Genomic DNA, 25,079 nt, shown 5'->3' on the forward strand with positions numbered 1-25,079 from the left:
TTCTGCACGTGCTAAGCACAAAGGGGTCCCCGTTCATGACTGGAGCCTTGACGCACTGCCATCATAAACAGATAATGAGCAAATACCAAACTAAACCCTCTAATTTCCCATCATTATTATTATTGTCATAATAATTCTTTACATGTAGGACTAGCAAAGCAAACAAAGACATGGTTAGTTTGCAAAATCAGTTATGGGCTCTTTTTTACACATCAGAATCTGATTTTCTTTTGAAAATAGGAATGTGAATAAACTCGATTCCTGGCTTGCAGACTCTCAAAACCATTGTGAACGCAAGCAGAACCACGTATTTTCTGAGAGTAATTACACTGTTGGTAGTTGAAAATTTATCCAGAACAATGTAACAGCAAATAGAGAGTTTTACTGGAACTCCCACTCCTATTTGGACTTATAATGGTTTTTGTCTCCCCAAAATTCATCTGTTTGTTTAAATACAAACTTGGCACCTAGAATCTGAATCCTTTACATGTGGGACACTTCAAAACACAGGTGTGCACAGAGTTACCATAGCAACTGACTCCATCAGTAGGCAGTGGTTCTGCTGAAGAATCCCCTGACCCGTCATTGCGCTTGTCCAGCTCACCCTGGAGAAACACACCCCAGAGCAGAGCAGAGCGAAACAAGAGCTAACCATGCCTTTGGAAAGTGCCGTCCCAGCCTGCCTCTTCTACTAAATGCTCTTTTTAAAAGGGCTGAAAAATGTATCTGGTTTTATCAGTCAGTTTTTCCTTGTATTAATTGTGCTAATGTGTTAGCATTACCTGAAATTACTTTGTGTGTTAGGTGGGAGGAATCTCTTTAATTGACTATGGACTGCTTAAACTGCTAGCTTTCATGGTAATGAGTCACATAAAGGTCATCCTTCAGCATGTTTATGTAAGTTTGTATAGCGACATTAACATCATTGAAATAATTTTCTCATCAGACTGAGAAACTGTTACTGGCCTGAACGTGAACTAAACCAAAACAGATTCAGCCACAGCAGAAGCTAAACCAATGTTGGACTGACAGATATCCGAGTTCAGTTCTCTGGTTCCTTGTGCCTTTATATACATTTTTAATCATCGTCAAAGACAGCAAGTGGGGCAGACAGAACCCTCATCTGATGCAGGATAGCCATCCTTATTTAGTAACGAGGCAAACACCTCCACCATCACTTCACCCATTGCCCCATGATTTTTAAAAAGTGTTGGAACTGGGTAGATACCTACTGGCTACCTCACGTGTCAATGTGACTCAGTTTACCAGCAGTGGCGGACTAATCAGTGAAGACAACTTATCTTTCCCTTCATTTGTGGCAGAATCAGAGAAAACTAATGCAATGCAGAATGCTCCAAAAATGAAGCACAACAGAACATAGCTTATTTGCAAAATAAACTCGCTGTGGTGCATGAGCTCTGGCTGTTGGCGATATAATAACCTGGTAGAAAAGAAGCAACAGTAAGTGATGGTTGGCCTTTTAGGCCCCTGGGTTTAGAAAGATAAATAAATGTTTCACAGTTCAGCGCGTTTCTGCTGGCTGTGGCAGGGTTCGGGCTCATCTGTGAGAAGGCTGGTTCTTGCGTAACACGGGGTGTCAATGGGAGGCAGCAGGAGTAGCTGTCTGTGCCGTCCCCACCTTGGCATAACTCCAGCCTTGCTGGAGCTTTTTTAATCAGAAAGGGTCAATGTTTGAGAATCCGTACTCATCACTGCAGCTCGGACCTGGCAGCTGGATGCTGAAATTACTCTGTAGGAGGCACACAACGCTATTTGTAATTCAGCAGTGCTGAACGGCCTTTGTCAGGACAGGTGCTCTGTCGTGACGTGTGCTGTGTGAGTATTAATCACCTGGAAGAGCCTTCCATCTAAACAGACAAAGAATGGGAAAAAAACCCAAGACCAGAGTCATGGAGCATTTTGCTCACAAGTGCAGAAGTTGGTCAGCAGAAGGAAAACAACCATGATCTTGTTTCTCCTCCTGGTCTCTGCTCTTGCCAGATCGCAGCAGTGGTTGGCAGAGTGCGGCTGCCCATGCCGCGCAGGGGTGCGTGGAGCCCTGGTAGCCCCTCCTTATCCTGTGTTCAGTCAGATCTGTGTTTACCAGGGTGATGGTAAGGGTCTGTTCATCCCTTTGACTCTGACTGATACTTGATAAATTTTAGTAGTATTTCTGCTCACTGTTCTGAGATTGTGGGAATCAACTGAGCTTAAGAATTGTCTAATGTCTTGTTTTCTTAAGGTGAATTCTGGAAAAACTGGTTAGTATTTTAAAAACCATCTCCAATATCATCAGTCTCTACTGAATTTTTTTTTTCCACTTCTCACAGGTTTTGACTATTTTGAAGCTAGTGCCAAAGAAAACATCAACGTGAGGCAGGTGTTTGAGCGTCTCGTGGATATAATCTGTGAAAAGATGTCGGAGAGTATAGAATCAGACCCTTCCAGGGGCACTTCCGGAAGGAGCATGCGACTCACAGACAACCCAGCCCCTCTGCAGCAGAATTGTTCGTGCTAGTGACCTTTCTCGCTGAGAAATGTCCTTCTCCTTTCCTGACTAAATTTGATCTTTTCATTTGTGGTGGTGCATTATCATGTAGTCCAAAGGCAGAAGTCTCTGTTGTAGGAAACTTGTCTGTTTGTTTAATGTGCTGCAGTGTTAATATTATGTATTTCCTCATCCGATAATTTAAAAAAAAGAATCTGACTGAATATCGTAAGTGCAGCTAGTGTTAATGTGAGTTACACTGAAGAAAAATAATTGCATAGTGTTGCAAATGTTATTTCCACTGAGAATGCTGCATTTTTAATTATAAATTCCTCCACTGCAGAAAGAGGTTTTTCTGTCAGGAACAGCAGGAAACATAAAAACCAATCAGAAGGGACCAGGTCTAAAAGAAATTGGGTATAAAAATCTCTTAAAAAGCAAAAATATGCCTTTTTTTTACATTAGAAAAAAAAAATCAGTCACCAGGTATTTTGAGTCATTGTTGCTGTCCCCTAGACACAGACCTCAGTTTTTCTGTATGATGGAGCAGAAAGCGCTGCGTTTCTGGCAGTCTGAGGTCCTCCAGAGAGCAAAGCGGAAGGCAGGGTGGATTTTGTGTCAAGCCTCTAAACAGAGGAAGAACCCATGGAGGAATCAAAGCTGCCAGGCAGGGGAGGAGGAGGAGGAAGAAGAGGAAAAGGCCTTGTGGCCATACCTGCCTTTCCCTGTGCTCTTGGGTGGCGCGGGCGAAGGACCGAGAGCCCCTCCCGGGGCTGCCCTCACCTGCGAGCTTCCCGCAGCCACTGGTGACGGCTGGCAGAGGGCTGGCGGCGTTGCTGTGTTCGGCGCCCTGCGGTCCCGGTGGGTTTGGTTCGAGAAGCCCGGGAGCCGACTGTCCCGCAGCTTTTCCCTTGTACCCAGTAGTTGTACCTCGGCGGGTTGGGATCTGCTCTGATCAACTGCTTGGTGCTGGATCTGGTGCGGGACGAAGGGACGGAGGAAGTGGCTGCCGCGTGCTTAGTTGGAGGCAAAATCTGACATGTAAGGCTTGGAACAGCGCTGTCTCAGAAAGATAAAAATATCAGGAGCCACAACGTGAGTGCTGGCAAATATTAGTGCCAATATTATCAGATTTTTCTTTCTGCATCCTGTTGATGGGTTTTTTTGGGGTTTTGTTGTGGTTTTTTTTTAGTTTTGTGCTAGATGGGTGCATGTGTGGGGATAGTTTTTCTGGTTTCAGATTCAACCACAAAGTATAATTCTAAAAAAGGAAGATTGATTAATAAAACATAACTGCAAGTCAAAAATGGCAAAGACATCCTGTTAGAGTTGTTCTGTGGGTGTTTCATTGCATCATTCTTTGAAGGGAGGAACAATTTTCAATACTTCACATCAAAAATATTCTGATACTTCCAGCATCTCTAAAATTACGAAAATTCTACATCTGTGTGTGGGGCTGTGTGTGCATTAGCCACACGCAGAGCTTGCATTTCTCCGACACAGCTGGAGGAACTGCTTTTGCAAATCTGTGCCATTACGTACACTGTATGCCTTTACGATCACACACTTGTTTGTGCATCCCAGGTCCCGACAGTGACTGCAAACTGTGTCTGTAAATGTAAACTAGGTGGATACGGAGAGTTTGCTGTCTTAAGGTGAAAATCCTGGAAAGTTTTGTGGCTTTACCTTAGGCCTGTGAACTCCTCTGACCAAGGAGACTTTCTGATGCCAGAAACTGGAGTCGAGTATCTGCCCACTGCACTGTAACTTGCTGGATCGTGACACTAGCGAATGCTTTTGTAATTTCGTTCTGTTATGTTGCAAAGTGTAATACTTCTAAGAAAAAAGCACAGTATTCTGGAGAAAAATGGAACTACATTGATGTAGTTTGAGCTCATTGTGCGAAAGGCTTGATCCCTTCGTTTGTTTGTATGTTGCTTTCAGAGATCTTTACTGTGACCTCTTTTGGGCGTGTGTGACCTAGTACTGGAAGTGCGATTTGTGCAGCGCTAGGAATGTGGCTGTTGTATCTAAACCCCTGAAACTGCGAAATAAAGAGAAATGCAGTCACCGGGTGTGGCCAGAGAGCTTGTGTGACCTGCCTGACTAGCGGATTAGGCAATCGTGTGCGGGTATGAAGAAGGTATCTTTTTAATGCTTTTAAAATACATCAAACTACATTGGTCTTTTTCGACAGGGTCATGATCCTTGAGCCCGGCAATCAGGAACCGCTATGCGGATTTAAAACAGAGTGAGAGAAGAATTATTTGGCCAATAAATGGGCAGTGCAGGGTTTGAATTGTAGCAGAAGCAGGTTTTAGGGAAACTTGTGTAACTACCAAAAAGAAATAAAAACTTCCACAGCAGGGAGCGATGATTTTGAGCTGTGCGGGTATAATGGAGTACCTCTGTGCAAATAATGATTTTTCAGCTCAGCAACTCAATGGTAAGAGAAAATTAATTCAGCAGAAATGGAATTTCAATTCTTTTGGTTTACTTACTTTCTTTTTCCCTACTTAAAAAAGACCTTTCCTTTTTCTACCCAATATATCCTTATATTTCATTGTGTTCAAGTCAAACAGGTTTTTGGGGTTTTTTGTTTGTTTGTTTTAAGAAGAATACAAGTACATTCCAGGCCCTTCAAGCTAGGATGGGCAGAACTGGTTTTTACAGCCCAAGCCAGTAAGTAGCTACATGGCAGTCTACGCTGAAGAACTGGAAAAGACAGTTAAATATTCTACCTTGCCCTATGCTGCATATGTGGAGAAACCTAGTATTTGGTGTAGAAATCCTGCAGGGTTTATTTCAAACAAGAAATCAAATCATCACAGGCACCTGACACATAAAATATATATTAATAGAGAGATGTATCTCATCATCTTATATTTGCATTAAAAGCTGTCGGTGAATACAGAGACAGCCTTTTGCCTTAAGTGGCACACAGCCCGCCTGCGAGTCAATAGTAATTGTTACTCGTATCAACCTGTAACGGGTAATGGCAGAAAGAGAGACAACAATTTGTCAGGGCAAGGAAAATCACAGACTTGCTTGCACAGAAGACAAACCCAAAATTCTTGATGGGGTCTTGTATAGAGCCTTCCCTTTGCCTGGCAGTGGCCTAGGATAGTAGTGTTGATAAAACAGTATGGTTACAGGACAAAAAAGAAAAGGGTACTAGAAGGGAAGAGGCTGCTTCTCTTCACAGGCTTCTCTCTCTGGCTTGTACGGTGCAGTGCTGGGTGTGCAGTTCTCCAGCAGAAGCCACTCAGGAGGCTCTGGGTTAGAGACAGGTCTTGGCTTCCATCTTGTGGAGACATAAAGTGCAAAAGCATCGGGCAGACATCCAGCCTGAACTGTCTTCCTAGACATCCAGTCTGAATAATCAGCCCTATACCCCAGACAGCCCCCCTTACTCGGATTTGCCCCTGATCCCCTCACTTGGCTCGCATCATCTCTTTTGCAGTCAGCAGGGCCTTACACACGCGTGCAGAGTAACTCAGGGCGCTGGTACCGCGGGAAGAGCCGCACTCTGAAGACAGGGCTCTCAAAGCGGCCCTGGCAGTGCACGCCGCGCGGCCACGCCAGCCTCAGGGAGACCGCAGACGAGAGGGAAAGCAGCACTCCTGCTGCCAGGGCCTCAGGGGGACTGAAGACGAGAGGGAAGGAGGCATTGCGGCTGCCAGGGCCTCAGGAGGACGGCAGAGGAGAGGGGAAGCAGCACCACCGCTGCCAGGGCCTGCTATGGCTGCACCAACACCACCAAGCCGCACCCTGCGCTGAGGGGGCTGCGCGTGACCCCCCTCCTCAGGCAGCTTGAGCGAGCTCATTGGCTCTGCCACGAGTGAGCGACAGCTACCTGGGCCAATAGTTGGAGGCAATGAGAGAAGGGGGCTGGCGTTCACAACTGGCGGTTGGACTATTCCAACGCGAGAGCAGGGGGAACAGGTAACATGGCACGCGGGCATAAAAGTCGGAACGCGACGTCACGGAGAGCAGTTCCCGGGATCTTGTGGCTCTGGTTCTGTCTCTGCCCTCCGACCTCTGACTTCTCTGCCCTCTCGGCCTGATCTCTGAAAATGGCTGCCTTTCCCCCATCTCTCTCCCCATCTATGGTTTCCCACACCACTCCCACGCCACCAGCATTCTCTCCACCAATGAGAGCTTCCCCCCGGCCCAAGCGAGGGCCTGGGATTGGTCCGTTTTCTCCACCTGGCACCGCGGCGGGCGCTGACTGGTGCGGTCCGGCGCCGTCGCGGCCGTCACCGCTGCTTCCTCGTACGGCGGAAGCCGTCCGGGTCGCGGCGGGGCGGGGGCGGCCGGCAGCCGCGGCGGCGGCGCATGCGCAGTTTCGCAGTCGCCTTCGCACGGAGTGGCCGAGTAGCGCCGGGGACGGCGGCGGGGGCCCGCGGCCTGGCGGGGCGAGGCCGGCCGGTGCGTGCCGTTACCCGCCCGCCGCGGTGCGGTGCGACCGCCGCCATGCCCGGCAGAAACAAGGCAGTGCCCAGCCACGGCTGCCCAGAGGTGACGGTGGGACAGCAGGCCGGGGAGGGCGGCCGCGACGCCAGAGGCCGCTCGCCTCATGGGGAAGAGGAGGACCGCGGGGACGGCGGGCCCGGCGCCAACCTCGGCGACCCCGACATCGTCAAGTCCCCCAGCGACCCCAAGCAGTACCGGTGAGGGCCGGAGGCCCGGGCGGGCTCGAGGGAGGCGGGAGGGGAGGCCCTTGGGGGCGGCCCCCGGCTGGTCTGTGGGGAGGGCTGGGGCCTCCCCGCCGGGCCTGCCCCGGCCACCCCAGCACGGCCGCGGTGCACGAAGCCGGGCTCGTCTCGGTGACCGAGGGAGCTCGGGGCCTCTCGGTGAAACATGGAGGCGGGGGTGCCGCTTCTGGAGTGGGCCTGGGGCTGGCCCGGAGCCGGGAGAGGGCTGCGGGCCGGGAGGCTTTGCCGCGGCCCTGCTTGTCTGGGCAGGGCCGCGCCGAGGGGTTGGTTGGCAGCCCCGGCCCAGGCGGGGCCGTGCCGCAGGCGTTGGGCTGAAGCGTGAAGTGGGGCTGAAGTGCTGCGGGGCAGGCGCCGGCTGCAGAAGCGGGTCTGTTACTCTTCCCGTGTCAGGTGAGCTCCCAGGCGTTAACACAGATACGGCGGTGAGTGGAGACAGAAGTTTTACACTTGTGTCTCCGTCTGTATGCTTCTGAGCGATACCCCTGAAAGCGCAGCAGATCACCCTCCCTGGGCCCTGCCCACAGCGTCTGGGGCCTTCTCGCGGTGGGAGACTCGGCTGAGAGCAGCCAGCGGAGACTGAGCCCTTTGGGTGCTGCGAGGCAGTCGTTCTTGAAGGGACACTATGATAACTTCTTCCTCTTAGGTGGAGGAGTACTCAGCCCCTGTTAGAGATGCTTCTTTTTTTTAATCTGTACTCTGCGTGATGTCTAGTCTGTGCAGCCAGCGGAGAGTCTGCCTAAGCCTGGACCTGAGTTTTGGATTTGCCCTGACATTGGCTGAGGGTGAAATTCCCTGCTGGCTGCGTGATGAGGACCATGCGCGTTGGCTTAGGGAGAAGCTTGTTCCCTCCCTGCTTGCCCTACTTCCTCGCTGCTTCCTCTGGATCTCTGCCTGCCTCTCCTGCTGGCATTCTTACTCACGCCACTTTGCAGGAGGCTCATCTTCCTGCAGAGTTGACGGTTACAGAGACTGCCAGCTTAGGAAACTTCTGCCTTTACTACCTGAAGCAGCACAGTGATGAAGCTTGGGAAGTCCGTCACTGGCTATCTGTTTTGAGGCTCAGGAACCCTCTTTACTTGTAGAGAATTGGAAAGTGTGTTTGCTTATTGCGTAAGATAAACTAATAACATCTTCCAGAAATCCTGCTCTCCATGCCTAACAGATTTTTTCAGTTGGGAGCAGAGTGTCTCATCTTTTCAGACTGATTCCCATTTGTGGGAAGCGAGCCTTGCGTGGAACGGGTGCAAATGTTACCCTTAGGAAGGAGAACTTCAGTGTGGCTGAAAGTAGGGCATACCTGTGTCTGCTGACTATATACCAAACCTCCTAAGGAAGTGTAGTGGCAGGTGATTTGATGATGCATATACACTTTCCCCTCTGTTCATCCAGCAGTGATGATGTATACTGCAGACCAGTCACAGTGGGCTTAATGTGTTTGTCTGGTGACATCAGTCTTAACTTAGGCAAAAATGTTGTATTTTATATTCTCAAATACCGTGATTGTAAAAACAAATGAGTTCTGACAGATTGCAGAATACATTTTTCAAAGGTGAGCTTGTTGGGGAAAAAATTATCGTCATAATCAAAGTTGGTTTTGTTCCCTAGAGCTATGAGTGGGTAGTTTTATTTACCAAAATGTATGTTTTATTTCAGCTCATCCATATGTGGAGTGTCATGGGCTTGTATTGCTTGTTTTGGGTAATGTGGTAGATAAAACATTTTCTAAGTGTTTACCATGCATTGATATGTATTTCAATATTTACTGAACTGCTAAACAATTATCGTTGATAGAAGAAAAAACTTGGAATGAGAACAATCCTGTTTAAACAGTATTTCTAAGAATTTGAATTCTGTTTTACATTTAAGCCTTATTTGTATCAATGCCTGTACAGTCCTTCAAAAAAGCAGTCGGACAGCTTCCTTCTCTTTCTACATTACATGATTGCATTTTTTTGTGCTGTATTTTGCATACTAGTTAGTACATATGTATTGATTACACTCGTCCTTTTCCATGGGCCTGAAACATGGAAAAAGTAAAGAACACCTGTGTCAGCTGGTGCCTCTGTTCGGTATAACCTAAACTGTTCTAGATTCTCCCGGAGTGAAATCTGATAGCTTTCAACAGCGGCTTAGTTCGCTTGTTGCCTTGCTACTGGGTGCTTTCTGTCCTAGTACGTAACACCCACAAGCCTGAAGATGAGTAATGTAAAATTAGTATAATCTGCTCCATTAGTTTAATGGAGGTGTGAGGGAAGGATCAACGAGAGCTACTGGATACACCTGGCTGAGCAGCTTTATGGCAAATTGTTCTTCTGGGAGAACAGCACTATTCTGTTCCCTGCTTTCCGTGACTATCTGTTGATTGCTGGGAAGCCAGTGTTCTTTATGAGCCATGAAAACCTGAAGACGACAGTTGTATGCAGAGGTGAAGATGATGATGGGTGTGCTGGAAGACGTGCTGTAGCAGCGTTGATTTGTCACTGTCTGGGGCTCGTGCTCTGAGCCCTTCAGAGCCTGAAGTGTCCGAGTGTACCATAGATCTTTCTAGGGCCCCTGTTGTGCATTCAGATGTGCTACAGCTGTGTAAAGCGGCATAAGTATATGGCACAAACACACGTAACGGTTCCAGACTCTAAGGATTGTATGGGTGATTAACTTGGTAGCCAGACATCAGCGTGGACCTAGTACTGTCTACCTCATGCAGTTAGTCATAGCATCTCTGCCAGTTATACGCTATGTGCGGTAGTTTAAAAGAATAAAAATGCAATTGTGCTTTTGATTGGAACACATTTGTACAGCTCAGCGGTCCTGCAGCAGGCAGAACGGGTGTGTTAATGATTGTGAAACCCTGGCCCAGGGTGAGTGCTATCGATTCCTGTTGGATGAGTGATGATAATTCATAAACAACACAACTATTAAACGCTTGTTCTTTAGCTTTTTTCATAGATGTGTTAGTCCAAGAAGTGTGGTTTTTCCTTTGTCTCAGAACTGTGTAACTCTTGCCACGATACCTCCTTTGCCCTTTTCCTCCAAATGCGTCCCCATGAAATTCAGCTGGGAGAGAAGTACTCCGAGTAATTTGTTTCCAAGCTGGTCTGTGGTTTGCAGAGCCAGAGCAGGTGGCCTGCAGCTCTGGTAAAAAGTGAAAGTTACCCGGACTTCATCTTTTGAATTGGAGTATTGGTAGTAATGCATACTTTCATTGCTGTGAACATTGAATTTGCGTAGTAATAGCCATGAATGAAACATGAGAAATTTTCTTGTGGGAAACTTTGGGAACCACGGAGCTGGAAAACACACACTGTGGCTTTGGTTTTTCTTTTGGGTGCTTACTACGTAGCTTGAGCTGGAGATTTGCTTTGAAATTCCTGCTGCTGAATTTTAACAGTGGCCACGTTGCAAAGTTCTAGTCTGGTATAAACTTGCTGTGTAACGCAGATTTTTCTGTGAGGGTGGGACGTGACCATGGGTTCGTTTTATATTAGCAGATTTTTTTGCTGGATCAGATACCACCTGCATGTAGCACTAGTTCTTCAGTTGAATCACGTATTTTCTGGGAGCAGCATTCCTTCCTTCCTTTCTGCAGCGCAGGCGCCCAGAGAGGGTGCTCTGGCTAGTTCAATAAATTGTGACTGTCTGATCCCGAGCTGGTGTGAAACCAACACTGCTGAGAGATCTTGTAGCGCAGAGCATTGGTGTTTGTAGTCCTCAGCCATATATATATATATGTATGGATTATACATATATGTGCACACACATATGTAAGAAATTCTGAGCACATATAGACACATATGCGTATGTATACACACACGGAGAGAACTCTGTGTGTATTGCTTCTTGATAACAACCCAACCAACTCACTATGACTTATTTTATTAAGCCTCCAGAGGAGATCTGTCCTTTCTAACGCATGCCTGCTGTGTCTGTGGACCCCATTTAATAGAAAGCATTGATAAAATCAAATAAAATGGAGTCTCTGGGGCCTGTGTAGAGTCAAAGGCTAAGATCTTAATGCTGTCACATAATACATGTTTCCAAGAGCCTGAGAAACGTAATAAACTATTGAAGTTTGAGTTTGCCTGTTCCGAGTACCTGAAGTTTTCTCTGAGTGGGTGATAGTAGCTTAAATATTTCACAGAGAGAGAAATAAAAGCCCAAATCAGTGTCCCTGACCTTATGGGGAGAAGTGTTTCTGCTACTGCCTTGAATTGCTTCTCATAGCTCTTGAATAGCAGAAAGGTATTTTTACTTTCCCACTATAAAACTGCTCACTTTCTTAGCTACCATTAGATTTTCATTAGGAATTCTCAGCTGAAGAGCACAAAACTGTTGTGGGAAATACAGAAGTGTTTGCAATTCTGAAAATTCAGATTTGGGAAATGAGTGTATTCATTGCAGATAATTATACTTTCAGGTATATTAAACTGCAAAATGGCTTATGTGCACTTTTGATTTCGGATTTGAATTACTTGGATGGTGCCCCAGCTGCTTTATCTTCGGAGGAAGACAATGACGATGATGAATCTGAAGAGGAAAGTGATGAAGATGATGACTCCGGAGCTGAGATCGAAGATGGTAGAGAAGGTTTTGATGAGGAGGACTGTGATGAGGAGGATGAGGGTGAGGACAATGATGGAGACAATGACGATTTCAATGATGCTGATGACAGTGAATTAGAAGAGCTAGCTGAAAAGGAAGAGACGAGAAAGAGAGGCTGTACAGAAAAGCAGGTATGTACTTAAAGCTGTAGGGTGAAAAAGTATATAGTGAGCTTTCTTGTGCTCTGAAACCTTGTGATTAGGCATTCAGACTAGACCTTCTTTTTATTGTGCCTGTCCTGATTGATTTATCTTATACTTCTCTCATTTCCTGATGTGTTTCTTGAAGCAGCTTTTACTGAGAGTGTTGCATTTTCTCTAGTCTGCAGCAGCCCTCTGCGTTGCTGTTGGCAGCTTCTCTGATCCCGAAGATCTGCCTGGATTAGCACACTTCCTGGAACACAGTATGTATCTGCTCCTGTTTCATCTTCAACTTCAGTGCAAAAGGAGTGCTGCCTAGCTCTGAATTTCTGTAGCATTTTTGTATCATTTCTTGTTTCAGCTTCCCCAGAATTCATTTTCATTAGTTAAATAAATTTACGTTTTTATAAAAATGCTGATTTAGTAAGGAACTCTTCATATGGGAGGAAGTGTCTTTTACTGTTTGGCAGGCTGTGCGTTAAGGAACACTTTTCTCTTAGTCGTTAAACGTGGGGGGAAGCACGTTACCTGTGGGTTTATAAACTAGGCTGGAGCTACACACCTTTCTCTCTCTAGTAAAGAAAGATGAATTAGCAATACAAACACAGAACACCCATGAATTTCCTGACCAAATGCATCTTAAAATGCCACCCTTGACTGATGGAGGCCAGTCATGCCTAGAAAGGCACTGTTATTTCCAGTCAATTTGGGCCTTCTGCTAAAGGCAGATCACACTGATTGTTGGGCAGATTACACCATCTGATGCTGTTCGGTAATTAGCCTCTGCGTGTGGGCTGGTTGTGGGTAACACTGTGCTGAAGAGGGGTTGCTACAGCTGCAGTTAACATCATCAGATTCATGGCATCTTAGTAATTTTGCTGATTTCTGTTCCAGTGGTTTTTATGGGCAGTTTGAAGTATCCAGATGAGAATGGGTTTGATGCGTTTCTGAAGAAACATGGGGGCAGTGACAACGCTTCCACTGACTGTGAGCGGACAGTCTTCCAGTTTGATGTGCAGAGGAAGTACTTCAAAGAAGCGCTCGATAGGTATCTTCATATAAATGGTGATTAGGAGTTAAGAAATGTTTGTATGTGCCTCAGGAGGTTGGGTGTAGCTGCTCAGTTCTTTTTGAGGTGATTAAGGTTGTTGCTGAACTTCCACAGGTACTTGTACTACCACAGAGGATTTTGAATATAAAGAAAAGATTATTTCCTTTGGATATCTTACTGTTTTTTGAGATGGTTCCTGCGTAGCCTCTGTGCCGTTACTTAGGATCCGTGTGTAATTCGTGATGCACACAGCTATTTGGTTTTTTTTACTGCCCTTAAACTAGTACCATTGCTAACGGGAGGAATCTTAGGCAGTGTGACAGCCGTTCAGAGGGGAAGTGCTCCCAGAATCCCAGTGACTCATCCTTTGGAATATCGGTCCTGATAGAGTTAGTGGGGTTTTTAAATTTATTTTTTTTTTGGTTCCAAGTCTTAATTCGTCACAGTGAGTGGAAGGGCAGCCTTGAAAGTTGTGGTACAGTGTCTGCCTGAGAAGGATACATTTAACCCAGTCCAGGGTATTCAGTCAAGTACGTAGCAGCTGAGTATTCTTGATGCTGTAAAATATCTCAGGAGGCAAGCAGACTCCACTGTGAACTTAAATTTGATCAAAATACATTCCTGTGATGATGCCAAGGACAAGTGTTTGCACATTTTACGAAGTATTACCTAAATTTTACTTTACTGGGCCAAATCCAGCTTTTATTTGCAGATTAGTCCAGCTTTTAGATGTTTGGAAGCGTGAAAGAATAAAAAAATATAATTGCAATCTGTCATAACAGCTCAGTGTAGGGGAAACACAGAAATTGGGAATTCTGTAGAACAACATCTCATACAAAGAAGATAAATGGATGCTGTTGGTGATTTCTCCTCGTTCAAGCACTTGTGGATGTAAACAATTTGAAAGACATCACCACTCAATAATCTTTAGCTTGATGGGTCCTGTAGCCACGGAACTCTGTCAGCCATGTATTACTGTTAACCTTTTGCTTCAACAAGTTCAGTGCATCATTAAAAAAAACTCAACAAATAAAATAGATGTGTTAGATTCTCTGGCAGCCTTCTGCAGAGTCTCCACTCGCTGCAGGCCTGTCCCTTTCCATTACTCTGCTCTCTGTGGGTGAAGGAGAAGACGTGTGGCTGGATGACAGCGCTGACTTTCAGAGCAGATAATAAAATTGTAATGGATACAGAAACTTATGTTTCGGGACATGTATCAACAAGTTGTTGCCTGGAGTTAGGAAGAAACTTTCCCCGTGGTCATGTTGTTGTTAATGAGCAACCGAGGATTTCCTCTGAAGCATCTGATACTGGTCCCAGTTAAAGCCAGGAACCAGCTTAGGTGGATCACTTGTCTGGTCTGGTATGATCGTTCTTAGGATGTAAAGGTGGATAATCCTGCACCCGTTAGAGTGTCCTATCTGTTCGTTCTGTGCGCTCTGTGCAGCAGGGAAGCCCTGCCCTTTGATGGTATCACAGAACTGGCTTTTATCTTTCCTTGAGACAGTATAGTCAAGAATTGCATCATTTCTAGTAAGACAGCCAACTTCATAAACTAAGAGAATAGATGTTGAGTTTAATTACTGAGTTTTTGCCCTAGCTTAATAGACACTGAAGGAAAGTATATGGATTTTTGTGTTTTGTAGGTGGGCACAATTCTTTATTCACCCACTAATGATCAGGGATGCAATAGACCGAGAAGTCGAGGCTGTAGACAGTGGTAAGTAAGAGTATCTTTTCCTGTGGGGTTAGTCCATCTTCTTTGTTACAAAATATGTTTTGTTTCACTCTGTTTGTTGGTTTCCATTTTGAACTGCCCTGCTGAGAACTTCGGTCAAGTTCACCTAGCTTGACAGAGAGATTAAACTCTTCGATTTAAGTTTACTGGCTATCAATGGCTGTCAGAGGAGAAGGACTGAATGCAGTGGCACCACTGCAGGAGTTTACCGTCTCATTTCTTGAATTAGAAATTAATAATTTTAAGTGGTTTGGCAGTAACTGGTAGGGCAATTACGTGAACATGTGGATGCTCTGCAGGGACTGGAACATCTCCCCTACGAGGAGAGGCTGAGGGAGCTGGGCTTGTTCAGCCTGAAGAAGAGAAGGCTGCGAGGGGACCTTATAAATGCTTACAAATATCTGAAGGGTGGGTGTCAGGAGGATGGGGCCAAGCTCTTTTCAGTGGTGCCCAGTGACAGGACAAGTGGCAATGGGCACAAACTGAAGCACAGGAAGTTCCGTCTGAACATGAGGAAGAACTTCTTCCCTCTGAGGGTGACGGAGCACTGGAACAGGCTGCCCAGGGAGGCTGTGGAGTCTCCTTCTCCGGAGATATTCAAGACCCGCCTGGACAAGGTCCTGTGCAGCCTGCTGTAGGTGACCCTGCTTCGGCAGGAGGGTTGGACTAGATGACCCACAGAGGTCCCTTCCAACCCCTACTATTCTGTGATTCTGTGATTCTGTGAACAACATGCCTGTAGCTCCAGCATAGCCCCAGTGCACTCTCTAGTCCTATGCGGAGTTAGTAGAATAGGTGGAGGTGATTGTACTTGTCTCCTTATTCTAATGCCTTAATAACTACAAAGTCGCTTCACAGAAGGAAATTGAACCAGGTGTAGAAGTGAGTGGAGTTCACCTGATTTTCTAATATGTCATGAATACCTCCAGGCTGCCTATAAAACTCCACTGTTTTAGAAAAACACCTGGTTTTGGCAGATACACCAACTGGTTCAAACATTTATTCCAAGTTGTCGTCTTCATCTGTCTTCTGGCAAGGAAATATGGGCAATCTGATCTTTGAATTTTAGAGCAGTGTCAATATAAATAAGGACCTGTCTTGGAGTTAAGGTGTGGTGCTTCAAGAGCTTAAGCCGATTTATGCCTTCACTTGCACTGCTGTCATCGTGCAGATCCACTCCTGCCCTTGTGTTGACGCTATAGTAATGCGCTGCCCAGTGAATTATGTCAGCTTGATGAACTGGCTGCAGAATAACCCAGTTGAAAGAATTAATTTGCAGCTCTGCTGTGCGTGTTTCTTATTATCAGTGAAAGCAGGAGCAGGAAAATGCAGTTCAAGAGGGTGAATTCTTGATTTTGGCAGAATCCCATTTTTAGATTAGCATAAACTGATTGTATAACTTCATTTTTGGAAACCGTCTTGCTCAGCTTTCAATTTCTTATTTCACTATCAGGCTAGAAGTTGTTCTGTGGGATATATGGGAGAAGCAGGTTTGTGATTGTTCTCTGGCCCTTTCTGCAGGGCCTGACCCTGTAGAATATTGACGGCCTTGTGTTCCCATTAAATTCAGCAGATTGAGAGCACTCAGGTGGGACAGGTTGGGGCTTTATATGCTTCCCCTCTTTACGCCTTTCTTCTCAGCAATGAGCTGTTTTTCCTCTTCTCTTGGTTTATATTCATTACTGCTAGCAAGTCCTGTTTCTTACCCTATTTCACTACTTCATCATACATTAAAACAAATTCCAGGCTGCATCTGTGGGGTGTATCTCCTTTGCAGTTTGGCTGGGGTTTTTGCTTTGTTTTGTTTAGTGGGAATATGACCTCAAATTTTGATGCATGCCACTGCAAATTCTTTAAATTAACAGAGTATCAACTAGCAAGACCCTCTGATGCAAACAGAAAGGAGATGCTGTTTGGGAGTCTTGCCAGACCTGGACATCCAATGAAGAAATTTTTTTGGGGTAAGTTCTGAATTTATGTTATGAAGTAGTGATAATACTTAAACTTTCAACGAACTAAAAGATGCACTAACACTAGCCTTGCTCAGAAGTATTAGAGCAATTATTGATTTTACAGGAAATTGTTTGGGAATAAAAGCAGCCATCTGCTTGTTAAGATACTTTTCATTCCGGTACTGCTTTTTGCTGATGTTAAAGCTAGGTTGCCCTAGGCGTAGAATCATGTAACTTTCTGTTAACGTGAAGGTGGTGCTCTCTGAGTCATCTCTGTCTTGCTTAAGCTTGTTTTTTGCTATTAAGATTTCCTGGAAAAATAAAGTATTTCTAGATTTGTCTCTAAGGAGGCTTTTCAGAGTAAATAATTCGCTGTTGAACTTGCAGAAGTAGACCTTTACAGCCACGTGAGTAGAGCAGAAAGGAAATTTGTCCTTCCTCTTCTGGACAATACAGAGTCCCAGCTCCCTCACCCTTGTGGTGCTGGTGAGCGAGTACATTGCAGTGTGATGGGTAATGCAGTTAGCCAGCTTTGAAATATACATCATTTTTATGAAGTTCTGTAGTGACATATACCAAACATCATATTTTGCCCTCTTTTTCCATCCCCTGTTCTGCAAGTTCCGTTGGTGAGGGAATAGCTGGCAGCGCACAGGGAGCTGTGCGGTACACGGTGTGGGTGATCTGACAGTGCAGGAGGACTCTGTCCTCCCGTGTCATAGAAATATCAACTGTCCTTATAATAGGAACTAGAAATTGGAAGATACTGGATTTCGGTTAACGTTCCTTTAACTCTAAATTTCTGTTGGGTATTCTTGGTGTGCTTACCATGACTACACTCAGTGTCAGGGGAGGAAAAGAAATTCTCGGTGTATCTGGTCTTGATGTAGCCAGTGTCTAGATAACTAACCACTTTTTAATATTTACAGGTAATGCGGATACACTCAAACATGAGCCTAAAATGAATAATATTGATACCTACACCAGACTGAGGGACTTCTGGCAGCGCCATTATTCTGCTCACTATATGACTTTAGTTGTCCAATCTAAAGGTAACATCAGTTGTTCCTTAAAAACAGACTGGTTGCTGTTGTTGGTGTAGTGCCTCTGGCACCAGTTCAGCTGTAGCCCAAGCAGTTTTGGTGGATTGTCCAGTCCTGCCGGAGGTATTTATATGTAGATTTTAGCCCGGTTTCCAAAGGAAACAAGATGAGCAATTGTGCTGTGTTATTGTCATCCTGCCACTTCTTGGAGAAACTTTCAACTGAAATTGTTGAATAGATTCCAGATGAACACAGAAGGTTAAAATCTCAAAGAGATATTTAAAAAGGAATCTTGTAGGAATGTAGAGTCAGAGCACTTAAATGACTTCATGCTGCTGGTTTCTCTGCCATCAACAGTGAGCTTCCACAGAAAAGGATGGGGAGACAGACTGGGTCTCCCAGTTATCTTGTTCTGTTTGGGGCTCTGTCAAAAGAGGTCTTAAAATACAATACATTTCTCTAGGAAGAATACGGGTTCGGAGTTTTTTCCCTGTAGAATGAAAAATTCTACGCAGATGGAATTGAGTTTCATTTCAGCAAAGAACTTCAGACCTATGGTTCATTTCTGCTGTGAATAAAAGAAATTTCTAAGAAGTTAACCATGTAGTAGAGACTGGTGCTGAAAATAAATAGTTATGCATATTCAATATAGGTTTGTGCTTAGGGGTTTTGTTGAGTGCTAAAACTGATTGCAATTACCATCTGTAAAATGGAGATGGTAATAATAGAGGCGATAATCCGTTTCTTCTCCTGTGCTTTTATTTTCTGTCTCAACTGAAAAACTACTTACGGCATTGAATGCCTCTTGAGTAGTCATTTACGTGGTGACGGATTGTAATGTTTCTGCTGGTGATTGGGAAGACAATCATGGTAATTTATAGTCAGCCAGGTCAACTTTGTATTTCTCTCTCTTAAAACAAAGAAAAGGTGAATCCTCCCCACCCTGTCCCGCCTTTTTTGTTGTTGTTGTTTAGCATTACAGCATCACTCTGGGAATTCAGAATGCTTGCTTAAACAAGCTATTTCCAATCGGTCAGTTTAAAAAAACCCCTCAAACTTCCAGTTCTTGAAACATTTCCTTTAAAAAAGAGGATGGGGAGAAGGAATTCTTAGCACTGCAGGACTGCATTTGGGTGTGCAAACTGGTGTGTGTATTGTGGACACGGAGTGATGCAATGGGTCTCGCAAGTACTGGTGATTTTGTAGATCCCTAAATTGGTAATTCCTTTCCACAGCCATGGCAGATACTACTGAGCTTAAAATCCCGGTTGTATTGGCCTGAGATGTCAGCACTATGTACAAAAGCAGAGCTATGACCAAAGATACAGTTCAGTGAAGATTAAGAATTGGCTCAAACTAACAGCTTCGAAGCTTACACTTTAGAACTTTGCGATTTTAAAATGTATTGACTTGTAGCCTGTTTAAAATAACAGAACTGGTGAGATAAGATAAAGAATTTGTCTTAGATCTTCACGAAATTGCATTTCTGACTTTCTTTATTTCTCTCCTTATTAGAAACATTGGATACATTGGAAAAGTGGGTGACAGAAATCTTTTCCGAGATCCCAAATAAGTAAGATTCTTTTGATGCATAAAGACATTACAAATTATAAAATTGTCTGTATTTGAAATGACATTTAAAAAAAAAAAAAAATCCCTTACTGGAGAAACTAAGGAAATTAACATTTGTCAATTGACATCCTTATCCAAAAAAAGAGGGCAACTTTGGCAGTTAAAGACTGGCATTAATTGTTTCAGGAAGACTTTTTTTATGCTTAACAATTATTTCGCCTGCAAGCTGTGTGGTGCTAACTTGCAGTAGTGTTTGCTTAATATGTGCTGATACCTTGATTTTATGATAAATCATTCAAACCTAGACTATCATTTTACTTTTTACTTTGCTTTATGTCAAAAGTCATTAGCAGCAAAATAAATTCAGACCATGTCTTGAATTTGTGTCATCCTTAGGGTGGCAACTCGTTAGAACTTGATCTTTTTTATAATTCACTCCAATGTGCTGTCTAAAAAGGGGGTTCTACAAAAGCTTTACCAACTTGAAAAGCATTTTATTTCCCCTTTCATTTTCTGCTTTTGCAAGGTGTTTATTTCTGTGGTGCATGGAAATGGCGCTTATGAAAGTCTAATGCCATACAGAGACACGTTTGTCTCTCCCGACGCGCATCCTTCTCGTTCCTCCTTCCCCACAAGATAATCCATCAGGATTCTGTGAATCCAGGGCCAACTCGGGCAGCTGTGTACTGTGCTCGGCTTGCCTTTCCCCTGTTATGAAAGGAAGCCTTTCGTTGTTACCGCCTTGGCCAGAAGGAGAGGGAGGAGCTGATGGGGTATCTAAATCTTGGGTGATTACTCTGCTGTGTGGGCAGAGTGCCAGTGCGTGCCAGGCTGCCATCCACTTTGGGCTGGGTGGGTCCTGCAGCCTTCACGAAGGGCCGCTTCCTGGTGGTGTGCTGGACCGCCTCTGTCACGTCAGAGCGGTGGATGCTTACGTCTGGTGATTATCGCGGTGTAGCCTTGAAGCCTTGCCGGTAACATCCCGCTTTAATTTTGCTTTTAAGTGGTTTACCCAAACCCAGCTTTGGCCATCTGACTCAGCCTTTTGACACACCAGAATTTCACAAGCTCTACAGAGGTAAGTAAAACAGATTTGTTTAAATGGTTTGAATACCTAGGTTCATATTTTCTCTGTGTGATCTGGATACTTTCTAGAATAGTTCTGTGTGGTTCTGAATAGCTTTTAACCATTCTTTCTGCACTGTGTAAAATTTCTTGTCTATTTCTGATCGTGTGCATTTGTATTCAGTGAATTTATTTGTGTTCAGTTGTTCCAATCAGGAAAGTGCATTCACTGAGTGTCACTTGGGCGCTTCCTCCACAAGAACAGTATTACAGGTATGGTGGTGCTGCGTTTTACTTCCACCGTGTTTATGTTGTGAATAATTTATTGACTTTCACAACAAACCAAAAAATCTCATTTATTTGTGTTACACATTACTTGGGTTCAGCTAGGGAAATGTTTTTTAAATAAATCGAACTAGTGCAGACATGGTTCCTTTTATAATTTGAGTGGAATTGGTACACAGCTGATTTAACGTCGTTCCTCACTGACTCAGATCAGTCATTATGTTCTGAACTCCCACGTTTTTCGCTTATTATCCTAATGCTGCCTGAAAATGCAAAACTTGCCATGAAGAAACAGCCAGTGTATATTTCAGTCACTTGTCTAGTGATTTGAGTTCTTCCTGTGAAACGTATTACCTCCTGGCATTTAATCGCCTGCAAATTGTCTTTTAGGGTGAAGCCTCTTCATTATATTTCTTGGTTGGTGGGACATGAAGGCAAAGGCAGCGTTCTTTCTTTCCTTAGGAAAAAGTACGTATTTTTTAAGTGTAGTTATTAAATGCTTTGCTATAATTAAAATAAAGGCAAACTTTATTTTGTATATATGTATTTTGTATATATATAAAAGCAGGCCAGGTCTGCCTTTTCGTATCAGCGTTTCGTAATGATTTTTTTTAAATTAATGATAGATCTAAGTAAGAAATAAGTGGGTTTTGGTCTGTGATCCATGGGTCAGCAGTATCTGTGACTGATCTTCAAGAGATCTCTAAAATGTAACTTAGCTTTTTCACTGTTTTTCTCTATCCTGAGGTTCACATCTTTGTGTTGGAAAAGCTTTGTGTAAGCTGTAAACGGGTTCAAAGCCATTGAAGTAAAGCTATGATATGCTAATTGTAACTAACCTCAAATAAAGCTGAAATGAGTAATTAATAAGTACCTTTAACTCTTCCATAGATTTTGGGCTCTTGCATTATATGGGGGAAATGGTGAGACGGGATTTGAACAGAACTCCACTTACTCCATCTTCAGCATTTCTGTGACTTTGACTGATGAAGGTTACAAACACTTCTACGAGGTATGATTTACTGCGACTTGATTTTCTTACTGGTTTCCCAGTGTCTGGAAAAATTAATCTGTTCCTTTCTGTCTGCAGGTGGCCCATGTTGTATTTCAGTATGTGAAGATGCTGCAGAAAAGAGGGCCAGATAAAAGGCAAGTGTTTGCTACTGCATCAGACATTTGTGAGATTGTCCTTCTCCGTTGGCCTTTCGTTTGTAGTGTTTGCACTTTTTGTGGGGTCACTAGAGCATAAACGGTGAGTCAGTAGTAAAGCTCGTTTGTGTGGGAAGTGTTTCGGTTTAAAAAAGTTTAAAAATGAATTTACTAAATGTTTATGCTTGTTTCTTGGTGCTTTTAGTTTGATTTATTGTGATCCAATTTCTAATTGTAATAAGCTGAACTAGTGTAGACGTTAGGTACAGTTTTGTGTTTATTTAAATAAATTCGTTGAGCCAAATCTGTGGGAGCCAGGACTATGGTGGTGTTCTGGTGTTAGCCTTTATGGTAATTTGGTATCCGATTGTGACTCTTTGTGGTTAAGTCTCTTCCTCTTTGGAAGGTAGCAGAACTTTTGGCCAACTGAGAAATGCCCTTTTGGATGGAAGGGAAGTGCGTGTACCACTGGCTTCTGTGTCTTGTACCCGAATGAATCCCTGAACTCACCCTTGATCCCTTTCCTAGAAAACTGCTTTTTTCCAGATTCTCAATAAATGTTGTAGAATAATGGAGGAAATCCACTTTTATCCTGTTTTCCCCCTTTACAGAATATGGGAAGAAATACAGAAGATTGAAGCTAATGAATTTCACTATCAGGAACAGGTATTCACCCACTGTTTTGTGTTGATATAGGTAAACCATAAAATGGATTTATTTTTAATTTTGAAACACATTTTCAAAATTGTGTTCAACTGGAAGAGACTGTGCATTTAATGAGCCCGTATTTTGCTGCAAGAATCTGTATTCTAGGCAGAGGAATATTGTGACTTTTTCCTTAGCAGAATGAAATATCACTGTTTTCATGGTAGGCTCTTTTTCAGTTTTGATCATTAGGCCCTTGTCTGTGAAGTTCTGTGCCTGTTAAATAGTGCCCTGCACATTGTTTGGAGCTCTTCAGTATTTTTGTCTGATTTCACTTTTTTAAAGCTGTTTTGGCACCACTGATTTCTGGGAGTAGAAGAGCGGTGTTGTGTGGAAGGTGTGGCTTGCTGCGGCCCGGCCTCACAGAGGCTGCGGTGCCAATGACCGCCTAGTGCTGCTGCAACGTCACAGTTAGATGTGGCTTTGTGTCAAGTCTTCCTTGGCTTCCTGAAATAGCAATTAGAAAAAGTCTTATTTGAAGGTTATTAAAGGTAAAGAAGGGAACACAATTTAGATAATTTGAGAGAAGCCTTACTTCAGCGGCTTTCTTACTCTTACTACATTTAGCCATGCTCTTTTTCATATTAGGTAGCTTGTTTTTTCTGAACAGCACGAAGATTTCCTTTTGGGCAGACAGATCCATATACTGCATATATGGCTTGAAAGCATCGCGGAAGTTTAGTGGTTGCTTTAAGGTACACAGATGCAAGAAGGATTAAAAAATAGGAAATACCGAAAGTGAAGGGTTTTTTCTTTCCAGATGCTCCCAGTATTTTCAGACACTTTTAAGACTTGCCAGTCTGCTGTGAGCATCAGGATGTTAGAAATGTTATTTTTAGCAAATCTTTGCATCCATAGCTCTGCTTTCGAAATAGTATACGGAGGATATTGAGTGCCTTGAGTGGCCTTTGAAGAACAGAGGTGTTATTTGCAAGTGATACAGACAGCAAGGACTGCTGCCAGCAGCCCCGGGTGAGAGATAACAGAGCAGTGGATTTGTTTGGTAGGAACAAGCTTACACTGATCTACAAGTGCATTTTTTTAATGCTATGCGGTGGGTTTTTTAGTGGCATACAACTTTTATGGATTTGTTAGCAAAGTTCAACTACTACAAAATTAAAACAGACTGTCTTCTCCTAACAAAAGCTTTCCCCAGAACAGTGAAGAAGAACGACAAATCAATGAAAGAAGGCTGTACAGTGTAGCAGACATAGCAGGAATGAATGTCTGTTGCCCTGCCTACAGCTTTATGATTCCATCTTTAATCATTGCCAACAGAGGTTGTCCAGTTTGAAATTATTTAGTCCTGAAACGTTCTTATTAGTCGTCTTGGTTCTTTTTAGTACTCCCAGCTAGAATTTTATGTTCCCCAAAACTGTTACTGCTCTAACAGACTGTGTGCTTCCCAGTATCAAGCCAGGTGGGGATAAGAAAACACCCCAGTTTGCACTGGGGAGTACCCACTGTTAAGAGCCCTGCCTCTTTTGCCAGTTGATTTGGAGTGGTCATTAAGAGGTTACTGACAGTGCAGGGATTTAACTCAGACAGCAAGGAGCAGAGGTATGTACGTGCTTTTGTGATGGGGTTGGGTATCTCGGGGACAGATGAATGACTTGGTCACGGCCCACCACTCCTCTGTTTCATGGAAAGAGCTGGTATGCGGCCATCCTGAAGAATAATGGTCACAGAGGCGTGGGTTTGGGATAGGCGGTTATGTGCCCCAAGAGAGGTTTAATGTTTCCTCAGATGTACAGTGTCTTAAGAAATTCTTGGTCATGTTTTCCACTCCGTTTATAAGACACAGACGTGTCAAACTTGCCTCTTTTCACGCAAGCTGTGGTCTGTAGCTGGACCCAGGATCTGCACGGTATGATGCTGGCTGGTTCAAAAAAAACAAGTAGCACTCGGCAAGAAGCTCTCCACCAGGCAGTCTCACACAGTTAAAAGGCAATCTATACTTTCGTGTCCAAACAGGAAAATCTCTTCCTCCTCACGGTGCACATCATGGCAGAGAACTTAGGAATGAAGCAGAATCAGAGATACTCATGCAGCAGCAGCAGTTCCTCAGCTTGCTCTTTCCAACTGCCAGATCACTTTAAATCTTGACTTGTGCGACTCTGCTGGTGTTCCCTAGAGGCAAGGAGTGCATTCTACTGGGTCCTTAACTTAGTAGGTTTAATGACTGTAAACGCATGCTCAAGGTCATTTCTTCTATAAAGATGATGTCTGAGATTTCAGGATTCTCAGAGGAGCCCTGAGCTTTTGATATGGTTATGAAATATATTTAGTTTAATAACTGAAACTAAATGCCGTAACAAGCACAGCATGCAACTCATGCTCAACATACCTGACCAGTCAAGCTCTTCTCAGAACAGAAAATTGGTATTTTAGTTTTCTGATTATGTGAAAAATAACTTTATTCATTTGCTTACAGACAGATCCAGTTGACTATGTGGAAAACCTTTGTGAGAACATGCAGATGTTTCAGAAGGAGGATTTTCTGACAGGAGACCAGCTCCTGTTTGAATACAAGCCTGAGGTAAATAGTCTTTGAACTCTGATTACATGTTTTGA

At 44.0% G+C, this 25,079-nt stretch overlaps 2 protein-coding genes across 6 annotated transcripts in view; both read left to right on the forward strand.

Moving 5' to 3' along the window:
• Positions 1-4,559, forward strand: part of RAB3B (RAB3B, member RAS oncogene family) — a 58,867-nt gene extending 54,308 nt beyond the window's left edge. For all 5 annotated transcript variants that reach the window (XM_075424508.1, XM_075424510.1, XM_075424507.1 and 2 more), the window contains one exon: positions 2,331-4,559. In XM_075424508.1, the coding sequence (XP_075280623.1) occupies positions 2,331-2,518 (188 nt within the window). In that variant the 3' untranslated portion in view covers positions 2,519-4,559. The remainder of the gene's footprint in view (positions 1-2,330) is intronic.
• Positions 4,560-6,853: 2,294 nt separating this feature from the next.
• NRDC (nardilysin convertase) overlaps positions 6,854-25,079 on the forward strand; it is a 29,929-nt gene continuing 11,703 nt past the window's right edge. The window contains exons 1-15 of the mRNA XM_075424496.1: positions 6,854-7,161; positions 11,621-11,936; positions 12,127-12,208; positions 12,840-12,993; positions 14,643-14,716; positions 16,600-16,695; positions 17,616-17,738; positions 19,245-19,302; positions 20,306-20,379; positions 20,570-20,639; positions 21,042-21,119; positions 21,543-21,663; positions 21,742-21,800; positions 22,412-22,466; positions 24,940-25,044. Of these exons, the coding sequence (XP_075280611.1) occupies positions 6,965-7,161; positions 11,621-11,936; positions 12,127-12,208; positions 12,840-12,993; positions 14,643-14,716; positions 16,600-16,695; positions 17,616-17,738; positions 19,245-19,302; positions 20,306-20,379; positions 20,570-20,639; positions 21,042-21,119; positions 21,543-21,663; positions 21,742-21,800; positions 22,412-22,466; positions 24,940-25,044 (1,662 nt within the window). The 5' untranslated portion in view covers positions 6,854-6,964. The remainder of the gene's footprint in view (positions 7,162-11,620; positions 11,937-12,126; positions 12,209-12,839; positions 12,994-14,642; positions 14,717-16,599; positions 16,696-17,615; positions 17,739-19,244; positions 19,303-20,305; positions 20,380-20,569; positions 20,640-21,041; positions 21,120-21,542; positions 21,664-21,741; positions 21,801-22,411; positions 22,467-24,939; positions 25,045-25,079) is intronic.

Source organism: Opisthocomus hoazin, chromosome 6 (genome assembly GCF_030867145.1).
Source record: "Opisthocomus hoazin isolate bOpiHoa1 chromosome 6, bOpiHoa1.hap1, whole genome shotgun sequence".
In the NCBI taxonomy this organism is placed as follows: Eukaryota; Metazoa; Chordata; class Aves; order Opisthocomiformes; family Opisthocomidae; genus Opisthocomus; species Opisthocomus hoazin.